The following is a 27,064-nucleotide window of genomic DNA, read 5'->3' as shown; positions in this document are numbered from 1 at the left end:
TTTCCCTTTTTAGAAAAGTCTTTATTGACATCATCGTTTATTTACATCGTTGTTTATGAGTCACCTTTTTGTCCAAAAAGGACATCCCAAGGAACTTACAGTTTAAGAACTTTTAACTTAGAAGCACCGCTGCCTTTAAAAAAAGAAAAATAAATTCAGTCCATTAAGTGTTCTAAACCCAAGGACACTGGAAGATGTCACTAACCCGATCACAGCCAGAGCTTGACACCAAACCCATCTTTCGAACCTCACCCTAACCCACCATCTGTGGTCAGAAATTATATAAAGGCCCCTCTCTGCCAACTATTTCCCAAAACTGTTACAGGCGTTTACATACAAAGAACGTAAAACACCGACCAAGAAAATTGACAAATTGAGGCAGCTCATGACAAAGTCTTGTTCACTGGAATAATCCTTCTCACCCTTGGGAGAGAGTTGTGCTCTTGCTTGCAAAAATAGCAATTTAAAGCAATTAGGAAACGTTTTAAATTTTTCTCCTTTCTTCCCACAAAAGGTATGTTTCTTGCATACCATATTAGCGTATTGCCTTTTGCGCCAATGCTTTGCAGTTCAGTGAGAGCTGGACTGCAGGTCAGCTTTCCCCTTTCACAGCGCCACCAGCCCCATCTTTTCTGCCATGCACTGGACGCTCTCGGAAAAGGAGGGGAGATTTCGGCTCCTGGTCCTCCCAGGCAACCCCACTGAGATTCAGAGTCCCAACAAGATTCGTCGGTGGTCAGGGAGTGAGCTTGAAAGGTAGCAGCTGGAGGTGGATCATCTAAAGTTCAGAAGACAACAGAACACCGTACGTTGGTTCTAAGGAACTTCACTAGGCTGTCTCTGTATCCGTGGGTCTGGCAAGCAGGCAGCATAGCCCAGACCTTCACGAGGGCAAAACCCTTTCTGCTTCCATGGGTCGGGATGGGGTTGCAGAGATAGGTATAAAGTGCTGGTGGATAAAAACATGAGCAAAAAGTGTTATTGCAATGAGACACGCATGGGCTAACCAGGGAAAAAAATATGTTTCTCTGCACATTTGACCCAGAACAGACTGGAGGAGGGTGGCCAACTTTTAAACGCTACATCTCAAGTAAAACTTAAGGGTTTAGGCTCTCAACTTGAGCTCAGGATCCAAAGGAGAATGAAAAGTCACAGAGCTCTGACCCACAATGCCAGCTCCAGCTCCATTTAAATTTATTATTATTATTAATTCAACTTATACAACTAAACCCAGAGGTCTCAGGACGGTTCACAACAAGACCACAACATATAAAATCAAACCATAAGCAGTAACTCAATAACACCCCCCAAAAAGCCACATTCTTAAAGGGTGTTGGATGTCAATATGATCAACCAAAGACCTGGTTAAAAAGAAACATTTTTGCCTGGTGCCTAAAGGTGTGTAATGAAGGCGCCAGGCGAACTTCCCTGAGGAGAGCATTCCACAGACGGGAAGCCACTGCAAAGAAGGCCCATTCTCATGTTGCCACCCTCCGGATCTCTCGAGGAGGCGGCACACGAAGAAGGGCCTCAGAAGATGATCTCAGGATCCGGGTAGGTTCTTACGGAAAGAGGCAGTCCTTGAGGTATTGCGGCCCTGAGTCATTTAAGGCTTTATAGGTCAAAACCAGCACTTGGAAGTTCTAGTGGATTACTGGCATGATGGGGCTAATTCTGAGTTCATGCCATGAGCTCCTCTAAAAAATATATGCATCAGTGCATTGATTTTGCGTTGCCACAGAGCAGCTTTGGCCAGGCCTTTCCCACGCCAAGAGGTGGTTTGGAATTAAATGTGCCATGCATACAAACGTGCTTTGAAGAGAACATGTTTCTGTCAATGGGAAGTTATTGGTAGGTGTCTGCATCTGACCAGAAACAGGTTCTTCAAATTGCGCAACTCTATATGTGGCATGCAGCGCATATACACACCCAACAGCACATTCGTACCCAAGGCATGGACTACGTGAGCAGCAAGAGGGAATGTGTTGAAAAGCTCCTCAAGGGACTTCCGGGGAGGCGCCTCCGGCAATGGCTGAATTCCTCCGGTCGGGAGGAATTTGCTCCGTGAAAAGCAGGGTCTGACCGCCATGGTGAAGGCGGAGATCCATAGAAATCACAGGCGGGAGAAGCCCGTGAACCTGGGATTCGGCTGGCACCATTTGTGCCCCCCCTACTCGCGGGGAAACCCTGTTTTGGGGATCCGGAGCGACGTGGGGTGAGTGGCGCGGTGCTTTGAATCGATCGCTTCTTTCATGGAGTGAAGCCGCATTGCTGTTGCCGGAGAGCGCTGACTTTTTCCTGTGGACAATTGGATTTTAAACGACTACCCGTGAGTAGAACGGAAAATTGGACTTTGAAACACTTTAATTTGGCGCTGAAGCAGGAAGGCTCTAAACAGGAAGTCCGCCTCCCGTTTTGTAAATAGATTGAAGCAAAGACGTTATAAGCTAAAGTCTTTGAAAGCTTTTGATAAAGGATTAAATTCCCACCGGACAAGAATATATAACCCCTCTTGGAAGCAGGAGAAGAGAGGGGAAGTTTTGGATTTAGTGTGCCTGCAGAAGAGAGTCAAAATTAAATTGCCACTGCTCTGAACCTGGAAAAGGGCTGCCAGATGACGTTCGGGGAATGTTTATTGACAGAACGGATTTGACAGCTAGCTAAAATAAGAAAGGCACTGTCTCCATTGTCCTCTTCTGCGTTTAAAAATGGAGGGAAAAGTAACCGAAAATTGAAACTATTGTTACTTGCTTGAGTTGTGTTTGAAAGAATTGATACAAACGAGACTGTTTCCCTCTAGAGGGAGCATGTGAAACTGTCACAGGAGTGCAACAGGGAGGGCTCCAGCTGCAAGATAAGATTCTGAAAAATAGAGCCTGACCTTGGATCACTCAAAATGTTGATAGGAGAAGCCATTGTGACTGTATTATACAAGATAAACTACTCGCTGGAACAGCTTCATAAAAAGACAGATGACACGATCTCTAAAATTGACAATTTGGAACAGAACGTGATTAACTTGAATCAAAAAGTGAGTGTCAATACAGAAACAACTCAGGATTGGGTACAGGAACATATCTTGGTTGGACAAATGGTGGAGGAAAAGGAGAAAGCTGATGATGTGAAAATGGTGAAGAAAAAGGAGAAAGTTGATGATTTGAAACCAAAAGTAGTACAAGCGGGATCCTTAATTTCTCAGAAGCAGATTGAGGATTATAAATTGAGGTCTTTCATGACTGAATTTAGCAAAAGTCAAATTTTGAGGCTAGGATCCCGGCTTGGATTGAAGAAGGAAAGTTGGAAAGAACCCTCTATCCAGGGATTGACTGACTTTTGGGACATGGACCTGGGCTTGGAGGAGTTTGAAGTTTTGGAGGTCGCTAAAATTGGAGGAATCCTGAAATACGTTCTGAAACACTCTATGGACTTTACTTTTAACTTTGGAAATTTGGCTGAACTGTCCAGAAGGAACAAAAGAATTGCTAGGCTGGAGTTTTCCCGAGATTTGCTCCTGAGCATCAAAGAATATGAAGAAGACCTGCAGAAGGAACTTGGAAGAGATTTAAGAGCCTCGGATATAAGGGCACCAGGTTGATGGATTATATGGAACTGACGGAAAGGACTGGCAGAATCCGAAGCCAGGGAGAGGAGATAGTGGAAGATTAATGGAAAATTTAAAGTGTTTATTTAGAAATTTTGTTAAAGTAATGACTGTCAGAAAAATGGTGGAATGATATTTTATGGATTTAGCAGAAATGCTATAAGAAGTTGGGTGTATATAAGTAATCAACCGTTAATGGGAAATAAGGTTAAAGAATATGTTATTCACAATATGACAGAAAATAGAGAAAGATGGAAAGGATTTGCTGAAACAAGTACTAGAAGCGGGATACAAGAAGGGAGGTGTGAGGAAGTCGAGGAAACAAGGGAATGAAAGACAGAGTATGGAAAAGGAGGGATGTTTTTAAATTGTTTTTGTCTTGCTTTGTTTATGTGTTTAGTTCAATGGGTTTAGGGTGGGCTTATATTGTTTATATATTGTATTGTTTTTCTCTTTCTTTATTCTTTTTTTGTTTTTTCTCTCTTTTTCTACTTTTTTGTAACTTTTAAAAGCAATAAATATTATTTTTTAAAAAAGAAAGAAAAGCTCCTCAAAGGCTGCTGCTCCTAATGGAAAAGAAATGGAAAAGAGTTGATCACAACCCACCACTGAACTAATGGGCATGGGTTCACAGTGCGGAAGAAACCACATCACAGAGACTTGTTAAATGCTGTCCTCTGCCCAACCTCAAGGGCGAAAAGACAGGTGCAGACATTTCTGCACCACCAATTCCCTGCAAAAGACGTCAGGTAAAGTTCGCCTTCTCGTGCTGTCGCAGCTGGAAATACAGCCTCTTAAGAGGTAAAGGGACCCCTGACCATTAGGTCCAGTCATGGCCGACTTTGGGGTTGCAGTGCTCATCTCGCTTTATTGGCCGAGGGAGCCAGCGTACAGCTTCCGGGTCATGTGGCCAGCATGACTAAACCGCTTCTGGTGAACCAGAGCAGCGCACGTAAACACTGTTTATACCTTCCCGCCAGAGGGATACCTATTTATCTACTTGCACTTTGACGTGCTTTTGAACTGCTAGGTTGGCAGGAGCAGGGACCGAGCAACGGGAGCTCACCCCGTCACGGGGATTCGAACCGCAGACCTTCTGATCAGCAAGCTCTAGGCTCTGTGGTTTAACCGACAGCGCCACCCGTGTCCCGCTTACAGGCTCTTACGTGTGAATAAAAGAATGGCGAGGAGTCACCATTCATAATAAATAATAATAATAATTTATAATTTACTATTTATGCTGGGACACGGGTGGCGCTGTGGTGTAAACCACTGAGCCTTGGGCTTGCAGATCGGAAGGTTGGCTGTTCGAATCCCCGTAATGGGGTGAGCTCCTGTTGCTCGGTCCCAGCTCCTTCCAACCTAGAAGTTCGAAAGCATGTCAAAGTGCAAGTCCAGCAGGAAGGTAAATGATGTTTCCATGCGCTGCTCAGATTTCGCCAGAAGCGGCTTAGTCATGCTGGCCACATGACCCGGAAAATCTGTCTGCAGACAAACGTTGGCTCCCTCGGCCAGTAAAGCGAGATGAGCACCGCAATCCCAGAGTCGTTCGCGACTGGACTTAACTGTCAGGGGTTAAGCCAGGGGTTTACCTTTTTACCTTTATTTATACCCCACCCATCTGGCTAGGTTTCCCAGCCAGGCTTTGGAGACCTCCAGTCCGTTCACAGAGCTTTAGGACACTTAAGCTCTTCACAGAACATATTCAGAGTCCAGGGAATGCTACCAATTGCTCCAGCTAAAGACAGAGGACTGTTTCGCATGGGGCAGCTTGCTATGGCATGGTGTGCAGCCCATTGGCAAGCCGCAGTCTTCCAAACAATTCTGTTTGGTGAGAAGAAGTGCTTCCATCGTGTGGTGGCACCATTCGGAAACCGAGGAACAGCCAAGGTTTCGTGCCTATGTACATCAGAAGGTTGGGCAGACTGCTGTGGCACACTGCTTGGTTCAAAAGCAACCTTGTTTACCCCTTGCTGAAGGGGACTGGAAGACAGCACACAGCTCTTTGCTTTGTCAAGCTGAAGCACACCAAGATGCTTACCATGGCATCCTGGACCTCAAGCATTTTGGCCACAGGCTCTTTGCATCGCTGCGCCGAGGGCTGCGTGACAGAGGCGAGGCGGGCGGTGTAGAAGGCACATTCATCATTTAGGCGTGCCTCGTGGAAGCGCATAGGTGCACTAAGGAGGTCATCCAAGCGCTGCTTGACTTGGTCTACTGGGGAAAAGACAGCAATGGCAAAGATGTAATAAATAATATAGATATATATTCATACATGCATACATACATGCATACATACATGCATACATACATACATACATACATACCCTGCCCATCTGGCAGGGTTTCCCAAGCCACTCTGGGCAGCTCCCAACAGAATATTAAAAAAATGAGAAAACGTCAAATACGGACTATTTTGTAATCAATGATTAATTGCAATTATTACAATAACACTTTTTAAAGTATCCTAGCGGCAAATATTTATGGACTATGGCCAAATAGTTCTTAACACCTGAAGGACAGGGAAGAGCCAAGTGGAAAATCAGGACATTTAAATTAATGTTATTATTTCAGATAAGATCCCTACCACACCAGTTTATAATACAGGGGAACCTCGGTTTTCGAACCGGAAGACCGTTCGACTTCCAAAACGTTCTAAACCTGAAAGCGAAAGCCTCAATACGATAGGGAAACTCAAAACGGAAGCTGCATAGCATTCTTCTGGAAATCGGTCAAAAACCAGAACAGTTACTTCCGGGGTTTCGGCGTTTGGGAGCTGAAACGTATGACAATGCAGGTGTTCGGGAACTGAGGTTCCACTGTAAAAGGATATTAATATTATCACTTGCCTTAAAAAAAAATTTAACATGAGAATCAAGTTAATGTATCAGGTCTTACCTGCACTATTTCCACAGGACGACATAAGCCCGAGCAAAGGCACGGAGGTACCACTCCCGCCGGATGCCGGGAGCTGGACTGAAGGCATCCGAGGGATGGGGCAAACAGCTTGCTGGCTGGAGGTCGTGGCATGTGTTGGGCCAGGTTCAGGTGCCATAACAACAGACCCTGGCACCAGCTTGCAGAGGTGTGGTCCAGGAGATGGCACCGGGGTAGTGAGGAGACCAGGCTTGGGAGCCTCCTGGGCAGGCGAGCAATGATCCGACAACAGTTTGTGCAATTCCCCCAGCGCGGGGGCAATGTCGTGATTGATGCCGTCATTCACCTCCTGTTGCAAGAGCTGAGCAAGGAGCTTGATGCGCTGGGGGAAGAGCAGGACAGCGGCTGAAATGGGGCAGGTAACTCTAGCTCAGCAGCTTGATAGGCTTCATCTTGTCTACGGTGGGACCCCCAGGCTGAAAGTAAACCAGACCTCCCAGAATGCCAAAAGCTACCCGGGGGTCAACAGGGACTGAGATGTTCCTCTGCAGCCATGAAAGCTAAATAATCCCCCCCAAAAAATGTATGAAAGCACAATTTGCGCACAAATTGGATGCCGTTTCCAATACGATTCCAAGCTCTTGTAGTAATAATTATTATTTATTATTTATACCCTGCTCATCTGGCTGGGTTTCCCCAGATACTCTGGGCGGCCCCCAACAGAATATTAAAAACACGATAAAACATCAAGCATAAAAAACTTCCCCAAACAGGGATGCCTTAAGATTTCTTCTAAAAGTCAGATAGTTGTTTATTTCCTTGACATCAGGTGTCTTCTAAAAGTCATCGACAGTTGTTCATTTCTTTGACATCTGATGGGAGGGTATTCCACAGGGCGGGCGCCACTACCGAGAAGGCCCTCTGCCTGGTCCCCTGTAACCTCACTTCTCCCAGGGAGGGAACCGCCAAAAGGCCCTCGTAGAACACGGTGCTTCCTTTACAGCAGACTATTCTGATCCAACAGCTGCCTGCTTTTCCCTCTGCAATGCTCTCAGCTTCACCACCCACACCAACCCTACCAGTACTACAGGTAAAGCCAGAATTAGAACTTCATCCTTCTATTTCTTTGAAAAAAGTTTATTTTCCATCTTTCTCCAACCGCTTCTCTGCAGTAAACTCAACCTCACATTAGAAGAAAATTCAAAAGTTTGAAATGTTTCAGAAAACAACAAAGGAGAATTGTGTTAAAAGTAACCACCCCATCCTTTTCGTTATCAGAATTTGCAAGCAGAGCCGGTTTAAAGGATTAGCCGAGTTACCTGCTCGGAGCCAGTTTCCACCTGGGAGAACAATTAACAAAGATACTTACCTGGAGTTTCCCCATTTCTGGGGTGATCACAGGAACAGCTGCCGCCTTCTTTGCCGATGCTGCTATCTCATCCTTAAAGAGCCGCACAGCAATGCTTTCCTGCGAGAGAAGGGAAAAGTCATCTCGCCTCCCTGGGTTCCACTTCCACCCCACCAAAGCTACCAACCATCGAGAGGGCAGGTGAGGACAAGGAAAAAGTGGGAAAGATGGCAGGATCCCAAACCTACCCCTCCCCGCATCAACAGGCGTTCTGACTATATTCTAGGAACCAATTCAGGAGTAGGCTAAAGTTTAGGGAGGGGAAAAACCTACAAAAACATATCAAGCTGGGAAAATGACCATTGCATGCTTGGGTTTAGCAAGTCTGCTGCTACTGGCAAATTAGGCAGCATGCATATAAAAATATACCCCATTTTACAAGCATTCAAAACCGTAGCTAGGAAATATGCCTTTGAGCACCTCATAAAAATGGGAAGAGGAAATAGAAGACCTTCCCCATAACACGTCCTCCATATCATTACTATGCAGTCTAGAGATGTAATGCTGTGAACACCTTTTTTTTAAAAAAAAAAAAACTTACACAGAATTAGATCTGACAAATAATCCTCACAACCAATCTTACATGGGGAAGCAGAATGCATGATCTGATTCAGGGTTTCCCAGACTTGGGTCTCCAGCTGCTTTTGGGCTACAGTTCCCATCATCCCTGACCATTGATCCAGCTACATATGGATGATGGGAGTTGTAGTCCAGGCAACAGCTGGAGACCCAAGTTTGGGAAACACTGCTCCAATTGAACACTTTCTGTTGTAGAGTACAGTGGTACCTTGGTTCTCAAACGCCTTGGTTCTCAAACACTGAAAACTCGGAAGTGTTCCAGTTTTCAAATGTTTTTCAGAAGCTGAACATCTGGTGCAGCTTTCGTTTAAGTGCAGGAAGCTCCTGCAGCCAATCTGAAGCCACGCCTTTGTTTTTGAACATTTCGGAAGTCGAACGGACTCCCGGAATAGATCAAGTCTGGCACTTTTGTTTTTGCTATTTATTTTGTGTTTTTGCTTTTGAGGCTTTTTCAGTTAATTTTTTTTATGATTGTGTGGAACCCAGTTCAGCTACTGATTGATTGTGTGACTGCAGAAATGGATAAAAGCCCCCCATCTAAACAATGACTATCATCAGTGCAGGTAAGAAAAAAAATAATTTTATTTTTTATCATCTACAATACTGTCTTTTTATAGTACAGTACACTGATTATTTTGGGACGCAGGTGGCGCTGTGGGTAAAACCTCAGCGCCTAGGGCTTGCCGATCGTATGGTCAGCAGTTCAAATCCCCGTGGCGGGGTGAGCTCCCGTCGTTCGGTCCCAGCTCCTGCCCACCTAGCAGTTCGAAAGCACCCCTAAGTGCAAGTAGATAAATAGGTACCGCTTTATAGCGGGAAGGTAAACGGCGTTTCCGTGTGCTGCGCCGGTGCTGGCTCGCCAGAGCAGCTTCGTCACGCTGGCCACGTGACCCGGAAGTGTCTTTGGACGGCGCCGGCTCACGGCCTCTAGAGCGAGATGAGCACGCAACCCTAGAGTTGGACACGACTGGCCCGTACGGGCAGGGGTACCTTTACCTTTACCTTACACTGATTATTGCTTGCATTTTATGGATTAATAGTCTCGTTAGATAGTAAAATTCATGTTAAAGTGCTGTTTTAGGGAATGTTTTTAAAACTCTGGAACGGATTAATCCATTTTGCATTACTTTCTATGGGAGAGCGCATCTTGGTTTTGGAACGGACTTCCAGAACAGATTAAGTTTGAGAACCAAGAACTCAAACAACAGAAGCTGCCAGACTATAAAGATTTACGAGACGCGGGTGGTGCTGTGGGTTAAACCACAGAGCCTAGGACTCGCCGATCAGAAGGTCGGCGGTTCGAATCCCCCGTCAGGGTGAGCTCCTGTTGCTCGGTCCCTGCTCCTGCCAACCTAGCAGTTCGAAAGCACGTCAAAGTGCAAGTAGATAAATAGGTACCGCTCCGGCGGGAAGGTAAAAGGTGTTTCCGTGTGCTGCTCAGGTTCGCCAGAAGCGGCTTAGTCATGCTGGCCACATGACCCGGAAGCTATACACCGGCTCCCTCGGCCAATAAAGCGAGATGAGCGCCGCAATCCCAGAGTCAGTTACAACTGGACTTAATGGTCAGGAGCCCCTTTACCTTTTTAAGAAACCACATACAAGGCGTTCTTAAGCAGTGCTCGAACATAACATATTAAGTGACCGGAATGCATCGGAGCAACATGAATACAAACAGCTGCTCCCATGGGAAAGGGCTCTGAGTTTTATCCACATGAATTTACCCATGCCACAGCAGTGTCATCCTCCTTGGAGTCCACAGAGTCCTTCAATGAGGTGATCTTGCTTGCCAAATTAACCTGGAAAAAGCAAAATGGACAGGGTTTTTTGGGGGGGTACCAACGGGTTTCAAACCCTGCTATGTTTTTACAGCCAACCTAGTCACACAGCCAGGAATTACTTTCTAGTTCTGCGACCAAGGAACCTTTAGGGGAAAGTAAGAGAAATCAAAATCCTGGGAGCATTTTTGTAAGTAACACACACCAAGTTACCACAATCCCAGCTGATGCTCAAAGAGGGAAATCTTGTACACAGTATAGCATCCCTTCGGTGGCAGCTCACTGCAGCGACTAATGCTAAAATACATTCTATGGAAGCCACCCAGAGTGGCTGGGGAAACCCAGCCAGATGGGCGGGGTACAAATAATAAATTATTATTATTATATGCACACACTTTTGCATTTAAAGAAAGAAGCAAAAAGTACGTGGCAGATGAGTTTGCTGGTGGGCAAAAACAAGGGCAAAAAGAGAGCCTCCATCTAGGATCCCCACCCTCCAGAAAATATAAAATAAGGGCTATACACCCTCAAGTATCACGTGCTGCTGTGCTTGTGAGCCCAGTGAGGAATCTGCCCACCATAGCAAGATGCTGAATGAGTAAGAATGGACAAGGACTTGCAACAACATTTTGCAGTGTTGAGTGACCCTATTCAGGATGCTGCATTTGATTTTCCCATTCCCCACCTGGTCTTCCACTTCAATCCCCGGTCAATCACTCATCATTCCGCAGCTACCAAGCATGTTCAGTCTTCGTGGGGCTGTTCCACCAACTCGTTATGTTTGTTTTTCCTTTTTGTATTTCTGCCAACGCTCCTTTAAACCTGCTAACATGTCTTTCTTGGGCACCTATGCTGCTGTTTCAGCCGTGTAACGACTGGCCCCCAGAAAACAGATTGTCTCAAGTATATCCAATGCCTATTCCACAACGGCAAGTCTTCTGACTTACCCAGGAATTGGTACGGTCAGCGGGAACCAGGGATCTTTTAAAAAGTAAAAAAAGCAAAGGACCCCGGGACGGTTAAGTCCAGTCAAAGGCAACTATGGGGTTGCGGCGCTCATCTCGCTTTCAGGCCAAGGGAGCTGGCTTTTGTCCACAGACAGCTTTTGGAGTCAAATGGCCAGCATGACTAAACCGCTTCTGCCGCAAGGAGGACCGTGACAAGTGCCAGAGTGCACGAAAACACCGTCTACCTTCCCGCTGCAGTGGTACCTATTTATCTACTTGCACTGGTGTGCTTTCAAACTGCTAAGTTGGCAGGAGATGGGAAAGAGCAACGGGAGCTCACCCCATTACACAGATTTCAATTGCCAACCTTCTGATCGGCTAGCCCAAGAGGCTCAGTGGTTTAGACCACAGTGTTGCTGCGTCTATCTTTAAGAGCATCCTACTTACTAAGGATTCCAATACCTGCTCACAGAAGTAGGAATGGGACATTTCAGAGGGTTTTTGGTAAAGGACTCTCAGATAGTTCATTATCTGAGCATTTTTAGAGTATCAGTTCCTGCCCTCCTACTTGGTTTAGATAAAGCACTGGGCACCCACCTTCTTAGCTTTAATGCAGGAAGAAACAGGCGCCCGGTTCCGTATCCAGGGACTGCGATGCTGGTCCAACATAAGAGAAAGTTTTCAGAGGATAGTGTGATGGGAGTCACAGTGAAAAGCAAGGCACATAACTTGAAAAAGATGAAACTAACAACTCCATCGTTCTGCCCGGATACTGAGGTCCAGCGCCGAGGGCCTTCTGGCGGTTCCCTCGCTGTGAGAAGCCAAGTTACAGGGAACCAGACAGAGGGCCTTCTCGGTAGTGGCACCCGCCCTGTGGAACGCCCTCCCACCAGATGTCAAAGAGAAAAATAACTACCAAACTTTTAGAAGACATCTGAAGGCAGCCCTGTTTAGGGAAGCTTTTAATGTTTAATAGGTTATTGTATTTAAGTGTTTTGTTGGAAGCTGCCCAGAGTGGCTGGGGAAACCCAGCCAGATGCGCAGGGTATAAATAATAAATTTATTATTATTATTATTATTATTATTATTATTATTATTATTATTATTATGAAAGAAGATGCTCAACTGTCGAGCATACATTCTTCATGCAGAAAGTCAATACCTGCCATCTCTAGTTAAGAGGATCCGAAGGGGCAATGCCCCAGACCCCAGAGAGCCACTGTCAGTCACAGTGGATAACATGGGGCTAGGTGGCTCAATGGGCTGACTCAGGATAAGGCAGCTCCCAGGTTCTTGCACCACTTTAAAACATTTCTTTCCCACTCTGCCTTGCCATTCATTTCCAACAATAAGATAATCACAATGAGGTTCAGCTGATTAAAAGAAAAACAGAGAAACATGATAACTATTCTTATTCACTACGAGCCTCTGCGAAAGGGGCCAGGCGGTCAAAACACATTAGAGTGGGTTGAGAGTCAAGCATTTCTGGGGAGCTTGCACCATAGCTAGTGGGCTACCACAGAAAAGGCCCTATTTCCCCAGTCGCCACCTGCTTAACCTCTGAAAACGGGAGGCGCCTGGAAAAGGGCTTCTCAAAATGATGTTACTGGCCAGACAGGTTCAAAAGGGCACAGGTAGGGCACCCTAGGTACAAGGCATATAGGGCTTCATGTTTTCTTTGGGGGTTTTTAACCCAAACTGCCAGTTGTGTCTGAAATTACACAGGAAGCCAGCACAGATGTTTTTTGGCATGGGTAATATATGTTGCCAGCAGCAGGGATGATGCACAGTCTGCTGGTTTCAGACTATTAAGCCCAAGACAATAAAGGATAGGACTGGTAACTAATCTCTGGTCCCAGCCCACCAGAGCTACATTTCCCTCCTGTTTCACCCCAGCAGCGTCAACACAAATGGTGATTTTCCAGGACATGCCCATAGCTAGCTAGGAAGTGGATGCAGACTTCTGGGCAAGACTTTTAGCAACAAAGCGGCAGGCAACCTCGCCAACCCTGAAGCACAAACCGAGGATTGCGGGGAAGCAATGGGAACCCTCCGAGCTAATCCATAGGGGGTATGGTCAGCAGCTGAACATCTTCCGCCTGGTGTGTTGGCTAGCTGGGCTTCAGAAGCTTCCAATTTCTGCAGACCTGTGAAATGGGACGGAAAGGGGGGGGGACCAGTTATATTATTATTTTATGATTTTCAGTTTTATACATTACAATAATTTTACAATCATTTTAGCATTTCAAAACTCAACTTCCTTCCCCCTCTTTCTGTGCTTCCTTAAATTTGTTTTTTCTATTTTCTGCATATTCCAAATTAACTTAATTTACTCATTTATTCACCTGCTTTAATCGTATACTCTTATAAAACTGCAAGCTATTACAATAATCCTGCCAATGTTTACAGTTTATTTGTAAATATTCAATAAGCCATTTCCACTCTTTTATAAAAAGTTTGTCGTCTTGATTTCTTATTCTTCTGGTAAGTTTCGCCATTTCTGCATATTCCATAAGTTTTTGTATCCATTCTTCTTTCACTGGGACTTCTTCTTCTTTCCATTTTTGGGCAAGTAACATTCTTGCCGCTGTAGTTGCATACATGAATAAATTTCTATATAGTTTGGGTAGTTCTATCCCGATAATTCCCAAAAGGAAGGCTTCTGGAGTTTTTTACAAACCTTATTTTAAACATCTTTTTCGATTCATTATATATCATTTCCCAGTAAGCTTTAGCCTTACTACAGGACCACAACATATGATAAAAAGAAACTTCTTTCTCTTTACATTTCCAACACTTATTTGATTTTGATTTAGGAAAAATCAATGATAAGCCATGTGCTTTGATACCACGAACTTGCAACTCCAAGCAGCCGCGAGGAGGACAAACGCCCAAGCAACTCCTCTGTTACGTATACCTTTAAGACGCTGTGTGGAGCGGCAGGACACACGCCCAAACTTTTCCGTTGAGCGCACACTCGTGCAGGGCAATGGCAAACAGGCACTTTCCCCCTAGAGGAAAAGAAACAATCAGTTTGCAGCTCTCAACAGTGCAAGCCTTGCTCCCAGAAGGTCTTCCCCCACCCAGTTTTTCCCCAGGGTGACTCTGTACACAACTGACTAAGAATGTACTTTTGCAGTGAGACGGTGGGGGAAACGGGTTGAGCGGACAAAGAATCCAGTAGCCAGCCGGTGGTGGACCAGTGTGCCCAGCTGTTTTTATATCCATTTAGACTGGGGGGGGCATCCTTTTTCAGCCTAAGGGTCACTTATTAATTATTATTATTATTATTATTATTATTATTAATAATAATTTTAACCTTTGCAATTAATTTGCCTAAGATTCAGGACAAAGCACCACGTTTCAGAAATCCCCCCCCCCCCGACAATTCCACCTTTGAAATCCAGGACATGTCAGGGACAATCCAGACATATGGATTTGACTGGCCAGTTAAACCAGGTGAGGGCAGTCCAGGGGTCAGCAAACTTTTTCAGCACGGGACCGATCCACCGTCCCTCAGACCTTGTGGGGGGCCGGACTATATTTTTTTTGGGGGGGGGGGAATGAACAAATTCTTATGCCCCTCAAATAACCCAAAGATGCATTTTACATAAAAGCCCACATTCTACTCATGTAAAAACACCAGGCAGGCCCCACAAATAACCCAGAAATGCATTTTAAATAAGTAAAGGGACCCCCGACCATTAGGTCTAGTCGTGACCGACTCTGGGGTTGCGGTGCTCATCTCGCTTTATTGGCCGAGGGAGCTGGCGTACAGCTTCCTGGTCATGTGGCCAGCATGACTAAGCCGCTTCTGGCAAACCAGAGCAGCGCACGGAAACGCCGTTTACCTTCCCACCAAAGCGGTACCTATTTATCTACTTGCACTTTGACGTGCTTTCGAACTGCTAGGTGGGCAGGAGCTGGGACCAAGCAACGGGAGCTCACCCTGCCGCGTGGATTCGAACCGCCAACCTTCTGATCGGCAAGTCCTAGGCTCTGTGGTTTAACCCACAGCGCCACCTGCGTCCCCGTTTTTAAATAAGTAGACTCATGTAAAAACACGCTGATTCCCGGACCGTCCGTGGGACGGATTTAGAAGGCGATTAGGCCGGATCCAGCCCCCGGGCTTTCGTTTGCCTACCCATGGGGTAGCCGATGGGTCTCAAACCCCCAGTGAGTTAGGGACTTTCCCTCCATGCGAAGACAGGCTCTGGTGGATTGAGCCGATGAGACCAATAATGGGCCCAACAGACAAGAAGGCAGTTTCTGCATGGGCTACAAAGGAAAGTGAGGGGTAGATGGGACTCATTAGCCTGGGAAGGTAGCCCATCTAGGAGAAGGAAAACTCTGATCCTAAAGCTCTACTGCCTTCTCCTGTGGAGAAGGCTAAGGAGTAAACCCTACACAGAAATCCAGAGTGGAGTCCCTAAGACAGTTGGATGGTGCCTTGTACACCACCTTCTGGCAACTCCTTCTGCAGCCCATCTGGTGACCGATGTATTGCTCTGCTTTCCTTTGGTGGTCTTGCCGTCTGGGCAGCCCAGGATCTCCATGCACACTGCTCACGCTTGTGCCCCAGGGAGGTCGCTTCGGTTCTGCAAACACAGTGGCTTGACTTCACCCCCAGAGGCTCACTCTATTAACTCTTGAGACAGATGGATGCCAACAGCAGCAGCAAGGAGCAGAGCAAGGTCCCACTTGTTGTAGTCCAGAATGCCAATGGGTATCCTCAGCTGTTTCACACCAGACACCTTCCTTGGGATTGTTCCACCAACCCTCTGGAGATTGCAGCTGCCTCTTGCCCCCTGAATGCCCACCTAGGAGCAAATCAGCACCCCAGGAAGTAGAGGAGCGTGAGAGGAAAGCGCATGCTGCTGGGCGTTGAACCCAGCAGTGGAAACTGGGACAGACACCTGGTGACAGGGAGGGCACTACAGAAATCAAGGCCTCCCAATACTGTACTCTGCTCACCCTAGTGCTCAGATCGGCAGTTGCCCTTAGGGCCGAACGGCTCACGCCGATGTTCAGCAGGATGCTAGCTTTGGCAGCCGGGTCGGGCACGAACCCGTCATCTGCAAATACAAGGGACAAAGTTGGCAAGCAGGCAGGCAGCCTCACCATTAGCTCCTGCTGTTCACATTCTAAAGGAAACCAAGAACAGTTCTCTGCGAAGCAGGTCGCGCAGCCTTTATAACCAGTTTGGACATGAGAATTTCAGGAAGCGGCAATTCAGGCACTGTATATGGAATGCCAACTGAAGGTAAGGAATACGGCTGAGACCATTATTATCAAAATGCACACGCAAGCTCTATCTTTCAGTTTTTTACTTTTATGCTAATTAGGGCTGGGTGATATATCAATATACAGTGGTACCTTGGGTTAAGTACTTAATTCGTTCCGGAGGTCCATTCTTAACCTGAAACTGTTCTTAACCTGAAGCACCACTTTAGCTAATGGGGCCTCCTGCTGCTGCCACCACACCGCCGGAGCATGATTTCTGTTCTCATCCTGAAGCAAAGTTCTTAACCTGAGGTAATATTTCTGGGTTAGCGGAGTCTGTAACCTGAAGCGTATGTAACCTGAAGCATATGTAACCCGAGGTACCACTGTATCACTGAAAAGCAGATTGAAGTCTGTATTGTGATATCCATTTCATCGTCTTTAATCTTACAATGCGTGCGTGCCATGCAAAAATCACAATGTGGGAAAAACTGAAGCCAGACGATGCTTCTCTCGATTCCTGCAGCCTCTGTTAATTCTGACGGCTCAGCAGTCCCCTTTCTCATGCAGGGGGCAGCGAATCACAAGAATGGGAAAAATCACAATGCAAGAAAAACCGTGAAGCCAGCCAATGCCTCTACATAGCTCCATCCTTATTTCAGACATTGTAATATATCAGTATATCTCGCTGGTGATATATCATGAAGTTGAAAATCAGGTATCACCCAGCCCTACCATTTGCTTCCACATAGCTCCATTCTTATTTCATACGTCGTGATATATAGGTATATCACAATGTTTAACTGGAGATATTTTGCAATGTTGGAAACCAGAATATGTCCCAGAACCTACTGCAAACACTCGCCATCACATTTTTATCTACACCCATAGTGGGCAAGAATGCAAGCCTGTTGGTGTGCTAAAAGGGGAGAGTGTGCTGGATTTTGGACAGTGCTGTGACGAACATATTCTTACGCACGGCATAGGCACTTGAGAAGTTGTTCTGGCTGATGGCACAGTGCATGAATCAGCTGGGAATGGCAGCGTGTATTTTTTATGTTTTTTACATACAATGTTAAGTTAGGAAGAAAGAAAAGGGGGGGAATGCTGGGTGGGGTGGGAAAATAATCTATTACCCATATCATGTCTTGTGAAGCAAGGGTTCAAAGTACAGTGGTACCTCGGGTTACATACACTTCAGGTTACAAACGCTTCAGGTTACAGACTCCGCTAACCCAGAAATAATACCTTGGGTTAAGAACTTTGCTTCAGGATGAGAACAGAAATCGTGCTCCAGCGGCGCGGCGCAGCAGCAGTGGGAGGCCCCATTAGCTAAAGTGGTGCTTCAGGTTAAGAACAGTTTCAGGTCAAGTACGGACCTCCGGAACGAATGAAGTACTAAACCCGAGGTACCACTGTATCTTTCTCCGATTCAGGTTGTACAATCGGAGAAGGCAGGCAAAGTTGCTACAGCTTCACTGAAAAATGGCCGACTTGTGTTACAAGACCAACCAAGCTGTGAGAATGAGTCTGGGGCATGTGTGAAAGCTGTCTAACAAAGCTTTGCATAATGTACGCAAACACCCGTCTGTGTCTGGACAGAAAATAATGATGGTGCGGCCACTCACCTTTCCATGGTGTCCCTGTGATTTCCTTCTTCCCAGCCGAGTCACTGTTTTAAGAGCAGACAGGAATGAAAGGTTACACAAGCCTCAAAACAGCCAACATATGTGGAACACCTGTCTGCTGGCACCCCCCCCCCTTTACAAGGACACAACAACAATCTCACACACACACACACACACCGTGGATTTATGCTGGGATGTATTATTGGCAGAGGGTAAAGGCACGATTCGGAGAGGAACAAGTCACAAACTTTTACACTCTTCCCATACCTACTGATCAAGGACGAAGGACACTCTGTAACATCAATCTGAAAAGTGTAGGCAAGGTGAGAAGGTGGAGTACAGAAGAGTTGGAATGTAGGACTTTGCTGTGAAAGTGAGAAGAGAGATGGGGACCCTTCCTACCACCACCATGAGAAATACTGGGAAACCAGGGCAAGCAGAACAATGGAATTTTTTATTTGTCATGCCTTGTGGCTTCACAATACCCTTGCATTTCACAAATGACGCAAGCTGCCGCCCCAACTGAGCAACCAGTTCTTTCCTCACCTTTGCGTTGCAATGCCCCCCTCCACCATGCCGTTCAGACCTTCTGCCTCGGGCCTGGGGGCAGAATCTTGGGGCTTGCCCACTCCCAGGTTCTCCGTGGGTCGGCTTGGTTTCACCACCTCCACCTGAAGCAGACGTCAAATAGAGTCAGAGATGCAAGGCAAGCAGCGCCCAGGCATTATTCCAGAGGAAAGAGGCACAAAGTCAGGCAAGACAGCAATCACGCAACAGGGCTACATACAGCGGTGTAGCTAGCTGCTTGGGCGCCCAGGGGGGCGTGGGCACCATGCACGGGGAGGAGGGAAGCACTGTAGTGCAGCTGAGGGCGAGGCAGCGGGAGGACCAAAGCCCCCCACTGCTGTTTTGGGCCGTGCGGAGCCCGCGTCACACCCAGGAGAGATGCGTGGCTCGGGCGCAGTAACAGTCCCAGGAGAGACACTTGGCTCGGACGCGTGGCTCGGGTGCACCCCGCAGTATGGAGTCCAGTTCACCTCTCCCCCCCCCTCCCAAGATACGCCTCTGCATACAGAAACACGTTGCCAGGTTAAAAGGGAAGCCTATCAGCTTTGGGCAGGGGGTCATAGGTACAGATACAGCTGTCCACAGACCTTGCCGTCAATGCACACTAAAAGGTGGAGTTGAGAACGGTCCTCTACTAAAGTTTGTATGAAGGGCAGAACAATTATTTAAAAGTGTAAGAAGCACAAACAGCATCAGGGGTAGTGTGTGTTCTTAGGTGTGCTAGCAACCAGGACTGGATGCAAAAACGACTAGAACTACCACCTTTCAAAACATGCTGAAGTTTTCTTCCCCTCAATACCCTGGAGAAGGAGTTAAGTATTCTAAGCCGTTTGTGTGCAAGAGAGAGAGAGAGAGAGAGAGAGAGAGAGAGAGAGGAGCCCTCTCAGCAATATCCACTGAGAAAGTGCAATGATTCCTACAAAATGCTGCTGAATAGGGTGCCATTTTGGAACAATAATTTTAGTGGAAATGCTCAGTACCCACTTTGGGCAGGACTTCTGGCAGGGAGGATTTAGGGGTTAAAAAGAAAAGTCTGGACGGATGGTCAAGTTTGCATCCGTTACATTACACCCTGATCTCCCACCCTGCCTTATGCTTAGAGGACACAATCCCAATTCTTGCTTGCCAGGGGCTCTTCCAACCACAAGCCTACACAGTGGTACCTTGGAAGTCAAACAAAATCCATCCCAAAAGTCCATTCGACTTCCAAAACATTCGGAAACCAAGGTGCAAGGTGTTCGTCAACCAAGGTACGACTGTATGCACTTATTAGCTAGCACAGCAGCTCCAAAGCAAACATCTTCAGAGGCAAGTTCAACCTTTTCACACCTTCCCAAATCCCAGCATTCCTTGCCAGGGTTGCCACCAGATTGTCAGAGAAAATGAAGAAAAGCATCAGTTACCTACCCGAGGCCCAGGGTTCTCAAATGTAGCCGACCGCATCTTAAGCTGCTGAGTGTTCGAGGACTGTGGCTGATTCACATCTGTTGCGGGACAAGAGAGTTGGGGTTTTTTTTAAGGAAACCGGGGGGGGGGGGTTCATTTGTCATTTGAGAGCAATTTCTCTACACCCATAAGTGTTTGTTTTGAATATTTCAAAGTCCCACCAGATTGCAAACACAAGGAGCCGCATGAAGACTCTGCCTGACCGGACCCTGTTCTCCCAGGTGCCAAGAAAGAAACCCAACTTCAGTCGTACCTTTTGAAGTTGATCTGGAGATGTACGACATGCGAGGAAGATTCGCGGTAGGAGCCCCTGTGTATAACGATCCTCGACCAGTCTACAAGGAGAGAGAAATGGAAGTCCAGCATTCCCAAGGAAATGAAGTCCAGTATTTCCAAGTTACTGCAATGCTAGGCCTGTTTCCCCACATTACAGTCACCAGGACCCCATGCAATAGCTTCCATAGCTTTGAGAAAATGGCTAACTAGAGCACACATCAAAAGCAAGGCATGCATCTAGGCTGGAGGGGCAGGCTCAGACCCAAGACAGAGTAAAATCAGGACAGAGTTATGCTTAATGGTTGTGTGACCATTAATTTAGCACCATCATGGAACACCTTTCCCAATATGAAGACGGACTATTTTGTTCGCATCCCTATGGGCCAGCCTTTCAGTTCTCGCTATTTATATAACGCTTCCGACAAAAAGTTGTTAAAGATGCCTTAAGAACAGGTTTCGACAAACATTTCAGCAAGCCTAAATGCCAGCACACAAAAATTAAACACAAGTGCACAACAGCACAGCACTGAAGCCGAAATCACAAAACGTATGTCAGAATTGAATCCATACACAGACACAGACAGACAGAAGCAGATGGTCAAGCAGAATTTCCTTCATTGAAAGCTCCATCTCATGAGCTATAAGGGCAGGGTTGGCCCAAGACATTTTAGCACCTGAGGCGAACCATGAAATGGTGCCCCCCCCCATGCCAGGAAAGAAGGGATGGGAGAACGTCTACATCAGGAACAAGAGGGAATATCGATCTACACTGGCATCCGTTGCCCCTGTCAGTGGCAGACCGGGCAAGTCTCAAATTTCAGCTGTGTGATGAAATTTCAGCCCTGTGAGACGCCAAAATTTGGTGCTCCCACCTCTTACCCTCCATAGTTCAATATAGCGTGCTCCATCGTTCTAAATCATAGTTGTGGCGCCCTCTGCAGCACCCTCGAGGCTCCACACCCAATGTGACCAAACTGGTCGTGCTCTCCTAAATCTGCCTTTGCCCTTGTGGATCCTGCCACCTGAAGCAGTTGCCTCGCCTTGCCTTATGAGTGGGCCGGCCCTGTGGAAGATAAACTAAAGACCTCCCTAAGCTCAGAGCTCTTGCCCAGAGCAGGGGAGAGACCCTGTGGCCCAACTCAAGATATTGTTGAACTCTCAACTTCCACCAGCTCCTGGCAACCTGCCCACTGGACAAGAATGAAGTTGAGGGAGCCCAGCGGTATTTGGATGGCCACAGGTTCTCCACCCCAGGCCTAGAGGTATAAACTACGTACATACATGCTGGATACATGCTCTATTCCAGTGCTCCCCAAACTTGGGTCTCCAGCTGTTTTTGGACTACAACGTCCATCATCTCTCGCTAACAGGACCCGTGGTCAGGGATGATGGGACTTGTAGTCCAAAAACAGATGGAGATCCAAGTTTGGGAAAACCTGATCTATTCCATTTCAACACAGCAGACAAGCACACGCCACACAAATGCACAACAGCACTGATGTATACAGTAGAGACTTACCCCAACAATGGTTGAACATGCTCTATTCCCTCTTAAAGGAACTCGTCCGGCCAGGCTGGGCTTGTGGGCTGCACTTACCATGTGGTTTGTCAGCCCTGTGTTGGACAGGATGCTGGCAAGAGCCGCTACATCTGGCACAAACTCAACTGTGCTCACTTCTGCAAGGGGAAAAAAATGTTTGGGGATCATATCAGCAGCACAGAGAAGTAGGTAAGTGTAGTCGTTGGTGATGGGTAATCCAATGCGGTTGGTCAACCCACATACCTCAAAGCTGGTCCCCAAAGCTCTGAAATATTCTCCTAGCCCTGCATGGGACGTGTCCTCAAAATGGCAAGAGCCAACTCCAAGAATGATACCAGGATCCCCAATAGGGGATTTAAGTTTAAGATCATCCAGAGTATAGTCTGTCACAAGCAAACAGCATGGTACAGTGCAGAAGGAGAAACTAGGTGTTTTTGCTTTTTCTTTTTTACCGACTAAAAAATGGGTTAAAATAGGATAGAGATCATTGTAGGTTGAGAAACTGGTTTAAATCTAAATAGCTGAAGCAAATGAACACAGGGAGCTATTAGAATCACATCGCGGTTTATCCCCACTCATAGGTTGCCTGGTAAACAGCCCTGTTTGATTCCTCCGTTAGATATCCCAACTTAAGAAACAACCCCTTTTTCCATTTGAAAGTTGCATTTTAAAAAAATGGTAAGGGACCCTGGACGGTTACTGTATTTTTCGCCCCATAAGACGCACTTTTTCCCCTCCAAAGAAGAAGAAGAAGAAGAAGAGTTTGGATTTGATATCCCGCCTTTCACTCCCTTTAAGGAGACTCAAAGCGGCTAACATTCTCCTTTTCCCTTCCTCCCCCACAACAAACACTCTGTGAGGTGAGTGGGGCTGAGAGACTTCACAGAAGTGTTACTGGCCCAAGGTCACCCAGCAGCTGCATGTGGAGGAGCGGAGACGCGAACCCGGTTCCCCAGATTACGAGACTACCGCTCTTAACCACTACACCACCGGGGTGCGTCTTATGGGGCGAGTGTCTGCAAGCCTCGCGCACCCGGCAGGAGGTCCCACCGGGTGCGCGAGGCTTGGGGCGGCAGCGGACTGCTTGCGCGCACCTAGCTCTCCCAGGGCTAGCGGACTGCTTGCCGGCACGCAGAAGCTTGGGGCGCGCTGACCTCAGCTTGCCCCAAGCTTCTGGATTAGCGCAGGGGTCCGCTAGCCCTGGGAGAGGCGCCCGGCTCTCCCACGCTAGCGGAGACCTTGCCGGCACGCAGAAGCTTGGGGCGCGCTGAGCTCCGCACGCCCCAAGCTCCTGGTGTAGCGCAGCGCACCTGGGGGGGGGGGGGAATGAATTTTTTTTCCTTTATTCCCCCCCCCCAAAAAAATCTAGGTGCGTCTTATGGGCCGGTGCGTCTTATGGGACGAAAAATACGGTAAGTCCAGTCAAAGGCGACTATGGGGTTGTGGCGCTCATCATGCTTTTCAGGCCGAGGGAGCCAGCATTTGTACACAGACAGCTTTTCCAGGTCATGTGGCCAGCATGACCAAACCGATTCTGGTGCAACAGAACACCCCAACGGAAACCAGAGCGCACAGAAACGCCGTTTACCTCCCTGCCACAGCGGTACCTGTTTATCTACTTGCACTGGTGTGCTTTCGAACTGCTAGGTTGGCAGGAGCTGGGACAGAGCAACAGGAGCTCACTCCGTCGCAGGGAAGTTGCATTAATCCACTAGTTAAAACCCAGACATGCAATTTTGTTTTCCCTTCAAAGACATCGGGTCTTTCAAAACCAATAATGAGTCTTCTCAGCTGTGATCAGCCGCAGTTTAAGCACCCTGTTGCACCTTCGTTCGTGTGTGTGTGTTTCAAGGTTATCCTTTTAAGGAACTGAGCAAGGTGGCACATGCTTTTTGCAGTAAAACAGTGAATATGCAGAAAAGGCTTTCTACCTCAAGATATTTATTTGTGCTACGTTAGAATCAAGGGCTTTTCACAATGACTCTAAAGCAGCTTATCTTTACCAACAGTCATCAGAGGCAGGTTAGGCCAAGACCACCTAACAAGGATATAGAACAAGATTTTCTGCATCGAGCGCCGTATTCCAGCTAGCCATTGTCCCCAGGCGGAGGTCAATTCGCCTCCCTTACATTTTATGATTTAGCAAGCAGCAGAGCCCAAACAATCAGAGCTCAGCCAAAAACCCATCAGCATGGACTGCTCATTCTATCAAGTTAAGGCCAGTCGCAAAACATGGTTCACAATGATTCATCTCTGCCAAAAACAAAAACAAAACAACAGCAGCAGCACACTAGGAAGATCCTTTGCTGTCATGATCAATACCTTTGCCATTGGGCACGTGACCCTCATTCCTGTGACCCGATGTGCTCAGAAGCATCTCTCCCAGGGGTTTTCTAGAAAGGATCTTGGGCATTAACCCAGATGCAGGTTCCACCGCAGAAGCATCAGGTACTAAACCAGAGTGAGGAACCTTGCTCATCTCGATCCCTTTCCTCCTCGCGTTGGACGGACATGCCTAGAGGGAAAAGGAGAGAGACAAGGATTCTACTCGTTCCAGTGCTATGTTCCAATCAAAAGGCTTGTCGCCATTCAGGAAAGGGCAACCGAATTCTGGAAGAGGGCAAGCCTGCAAGTGGGAAGAAGACAGGCTCCCTGCGAGCGAGGCCATTCTACTGTCAGAACAATAACTCCTGAGTCCCGGTGCTCAGCACTACCTTTGCTGGACAATCAGACCTCTAAGGTATACAGTGTTTCCCAAACTTGGGTCTCCAGCTGTTTTTGGATTACAGTTCCCATCATCCCCGACAACTGGTCCCACTAGCTAGGGATGATGGGAGCTGTAGTCCAAAAACAGCTGGAGACCCAAGTTTGGGGAACAGTGATTTAGATAAAAGGCAAGGAAGGGGAGATGTGATAGATAGATAAGATAGATAGCGTATGATTATGCATTGAAAAAGTGGATGGATAAGAGGTACTTATTCACTTCCACAAGAAGCAACGATGGCCCCCAACTTGGAGGGTTTTAAAAGAGCACCAGGCAAAGTCAAGGAGGACAAAGCTATCGGCGGCTACCTCCAATATCAAAGGCAGTACATCTCTGAATACTAGTGGCTGGGAATCGCAGGTGGAGACAGCACTATTGTTTTCAGACTTCCCATAGGCATCTGGTTTGTTGCTTTGAGAACAGAATACTGGACCAGATGGGCCATTGGGCCTGATCCTGCAGGGCCGTTCTTATGGATCAAGGGAAGTAATAGTGCCACTGTATTCTGCTCTGGTCAGACCTCACCTGGAGTACTGTGTCCAGTTCTGGGCACCACAATTCAAGAAGGACACTGACAAACTGGAACGTGTCCAGAGGAGGGCAACCAAAATGGTCAAAGGCCTGGAAACGATGCCTTATGAGGAACAGCTAAGGGAGCTGGGCATGTTTAGCCTGGAGAAGAGGAGGTTAAGGGGTGATATGATAGCCATGTTCAAATATATAAAAGGATGTCACATAGAGGAGGGAGAAAGGTTGTTTTCTGCTGCTCCAGAGAAGCGGACACGGAGCAATGGAGCCAAACTACAAGAAAGAAGATTCCACCTAAACATTAGGAAGAACTTCCTGACAGTAAGAGCTGTTCGACAGTGGAATTTGCTGCCAAGGAGTGTGGTGGAGTCTCCTACTTTGGAGGTCTTTAAGCAGAGGCATGACAACCATATGTCAGGAGTGCTCTGATGGTGTTTCCTGCTTGGCAGGGGGTTGGACTCGATGGCCCTTGTGGTCTCTTCCAACTCTATGATTCTATGATTCTATGGGAAATGCTGACAGCCCTCTGCACTAAGGCTGTACATCAAAAGTGTTTGGCAAGGAAAGTGCTCCAAAACAGCAAATGAGGATGCAAGGACTGATTTGACAGACTAAGCGGGGATAGGATCTAGAAATGGGAGATCAGCACAGGGCATTTCCGACTGCTGAAAATTCTACCCAGGTTTCTATTTGCAGCCCTTCGGCAGCTACCACCCAAGCAGATTTCAAGCTTGTTCTGAAAACCTCGAGGGCTAGAAACCATTTCATTAAAAAGTGAATACCAGCACTGAAAGAGTGAGAGGCTGCAACAAGCAGGATGCAACACAGGTAACAATTTTCTCAAATCGGAGAGGGAATACCTAGCCTAAGCCAAAGGCAGCTCCACCACACTCACCTGATGAAGGCTATTCTGTGGCTGCTGCCAAGACTGCTTCACCTCTCGTGGGATTCTGTTTTTGCGCAGCACTGGGATCTTGCTGCTGCTCAGGGCACCTGAAGCAAGCGACGCACTTTTCTCCCGTCCTTCTCCTGCAGAGGTCACAGGAAGGGGCAAGACTTCTTGCAAGTTTTCCTTCCCAACTCGAGCCATTTAGAATTCCTGTGCTGATCCTACGGTCGAATCCTTTGTGGCAGTATTTGCACCTATGGGTAGGGGAGAGAAAAGGCTTTTGAAGCAAGGAAAGAGAGTGAGAGGCACAAGGAAGCCACCTATGGGGCAAGACTAATGCAAATAATACTATTTGTTCCCCACAACAAATGCTTGGTTTGCTGTTTTTTAGCTGGCGAGCACAGCAGGCTAACTGTATGCCTTCAAAAGTGTACTGAAGAACTTTAACACAACCAGGTACACCAGTCAGAATAACGAACCCTTAGTACCGCAGCTGCAGTTGTTGTTTTTTTAACGACATCCATTGGCGTTTAACGGTCCTACAACAAATGATGAAGAAATTCAAACTCTCTCTTTCCTTCTTCTCGCGTGCGGCTATTAGTCTAGAATAATTCTGCCTTTGACGTGACGGCGGGCGTCCGGGAAAATCCGGGCGCATGGCGGCAGCCCCACCCCGCTGGCCCCTTCAAACTCTTCGGTCTCCCTACGATACCGAAGAACCAAAGCTCGACTCGCTGGCCGCCTACCGAATCCCGGAGGCCAAACGTTTCGCAGGACGCTTCGGAGCTCAGTAAAGGCTTCCATTCCTTCATTCCCTTGAACCCCGGACCCTCTTCTCTCGCGCAGCCCTCCTTCCCCTCCCCGCCCACCTGCCTCCGGCCAACTCCTTTCCTTTCCTCCGCCGCCGCCGCCTCCTTCTCCTCAGGCGAGGCCGTTGACGCGCAGCCATCCGCCTCTCCCGAATCAAGTTCATAAAGCAGCGGGACGAGCTGATTGGCCTCTCCGCTCCCTCACGT

The 27,064-nt window shown here is 47.3% G+C and overlaps 1 protein-coding gene across 4 annotated transcripts; it reads right to left on the bottom strand.

Moving 5' to 3' along the window:
• Positions 1-27,064, bottom strand: TROAP (trophinin associated protein). 4 transcript variants are annotated; one of them, XM_081181356.1, is made up of 17 exons: positions 26,918-27,064; positions 26,055-26,302; positions 24,190-24,382; positions 21,847-22,004; positions 20,305-20,386; positions 20,013-20,089; positions 18,585-18,709; positions 18,039-18,082; positions 16,162-16,262; positions 14,105-14,198; positions 13,210-13,334; positions 11,785-11,844; positions 10,187-10,261; positions 7,848-7,946; positions 6,500-6,860; positions 5,643-5,815; positions 1-949 (listed from the first exon to the last, which is right to left on the bottom strand). In XM_081181356.1, the coding sequence occupies exons 2-17, from the start codon at positions 26,247-26,249 to the stop codon at positions 884-886; spliced, it is 2,028 nt and encodes a 675-aa protein (XP_081037482.1). In that variant the 5' UTR covers positions 26,250-26,302; positions 26,918-27,064; the 3' UTR covers positions 1-883. The 4 variants fall into 4 exon arrangements, with proteins under 4 accessions (XP_081037482.1, XP_081037480.1, XP_081037481.1 ...); XM_081181354.1 differs by having other exon boundaries at positions 5,643-5,818; positions 26,918-27,063; XM_081181355.1 differs by lacking the exon at positions 26,918-27,064 and adding an exon at positions 26,795-26,857 and having other exon boundaries at positions 5,643-5,818.

This window comes from Podarcis bocagei (assembly GCF_964188305.1).
Source record: "Podarcis bocagei genome assembly, chromosome: 2".
NCBI classification, from domain to species: domain Eukaryota; kingdom Metazoa; phylum Chordata; class Lepidosauria; order Squamata; family Lacertidae; genus Podarcis; species Podarcis bocagei.
This window is presented reverse-complemented; position numbering and strand designations above follow the sequence as displayed.

Excerpts from the sequence above, each read along its gene's own strand:
- TROAP (XM_081181354.1), bottom strand. The coding sequence starts at position 26,249 with ATGGCTCGAGTTGGGAAGGAAAACTTGCAAGAAGTCTTGCCCCTTCCT. Across the intron at positions 18,710-20,012 it reads TTGAGAACCCTGGGCCTCGG|GTGGAGGTGGTGAAACCAAG; the intron begins GTAGGTAACTGA and ends CGTCTGCTTCAG. Across the intron at positions 6,861-7,847 it reads CAGAAATGGGGAAACTCCAG|CGCATCAAGCTCCTTGCTCA; the intron begins GTAAGTATCTTT and ends CTCTTCCCCCAG.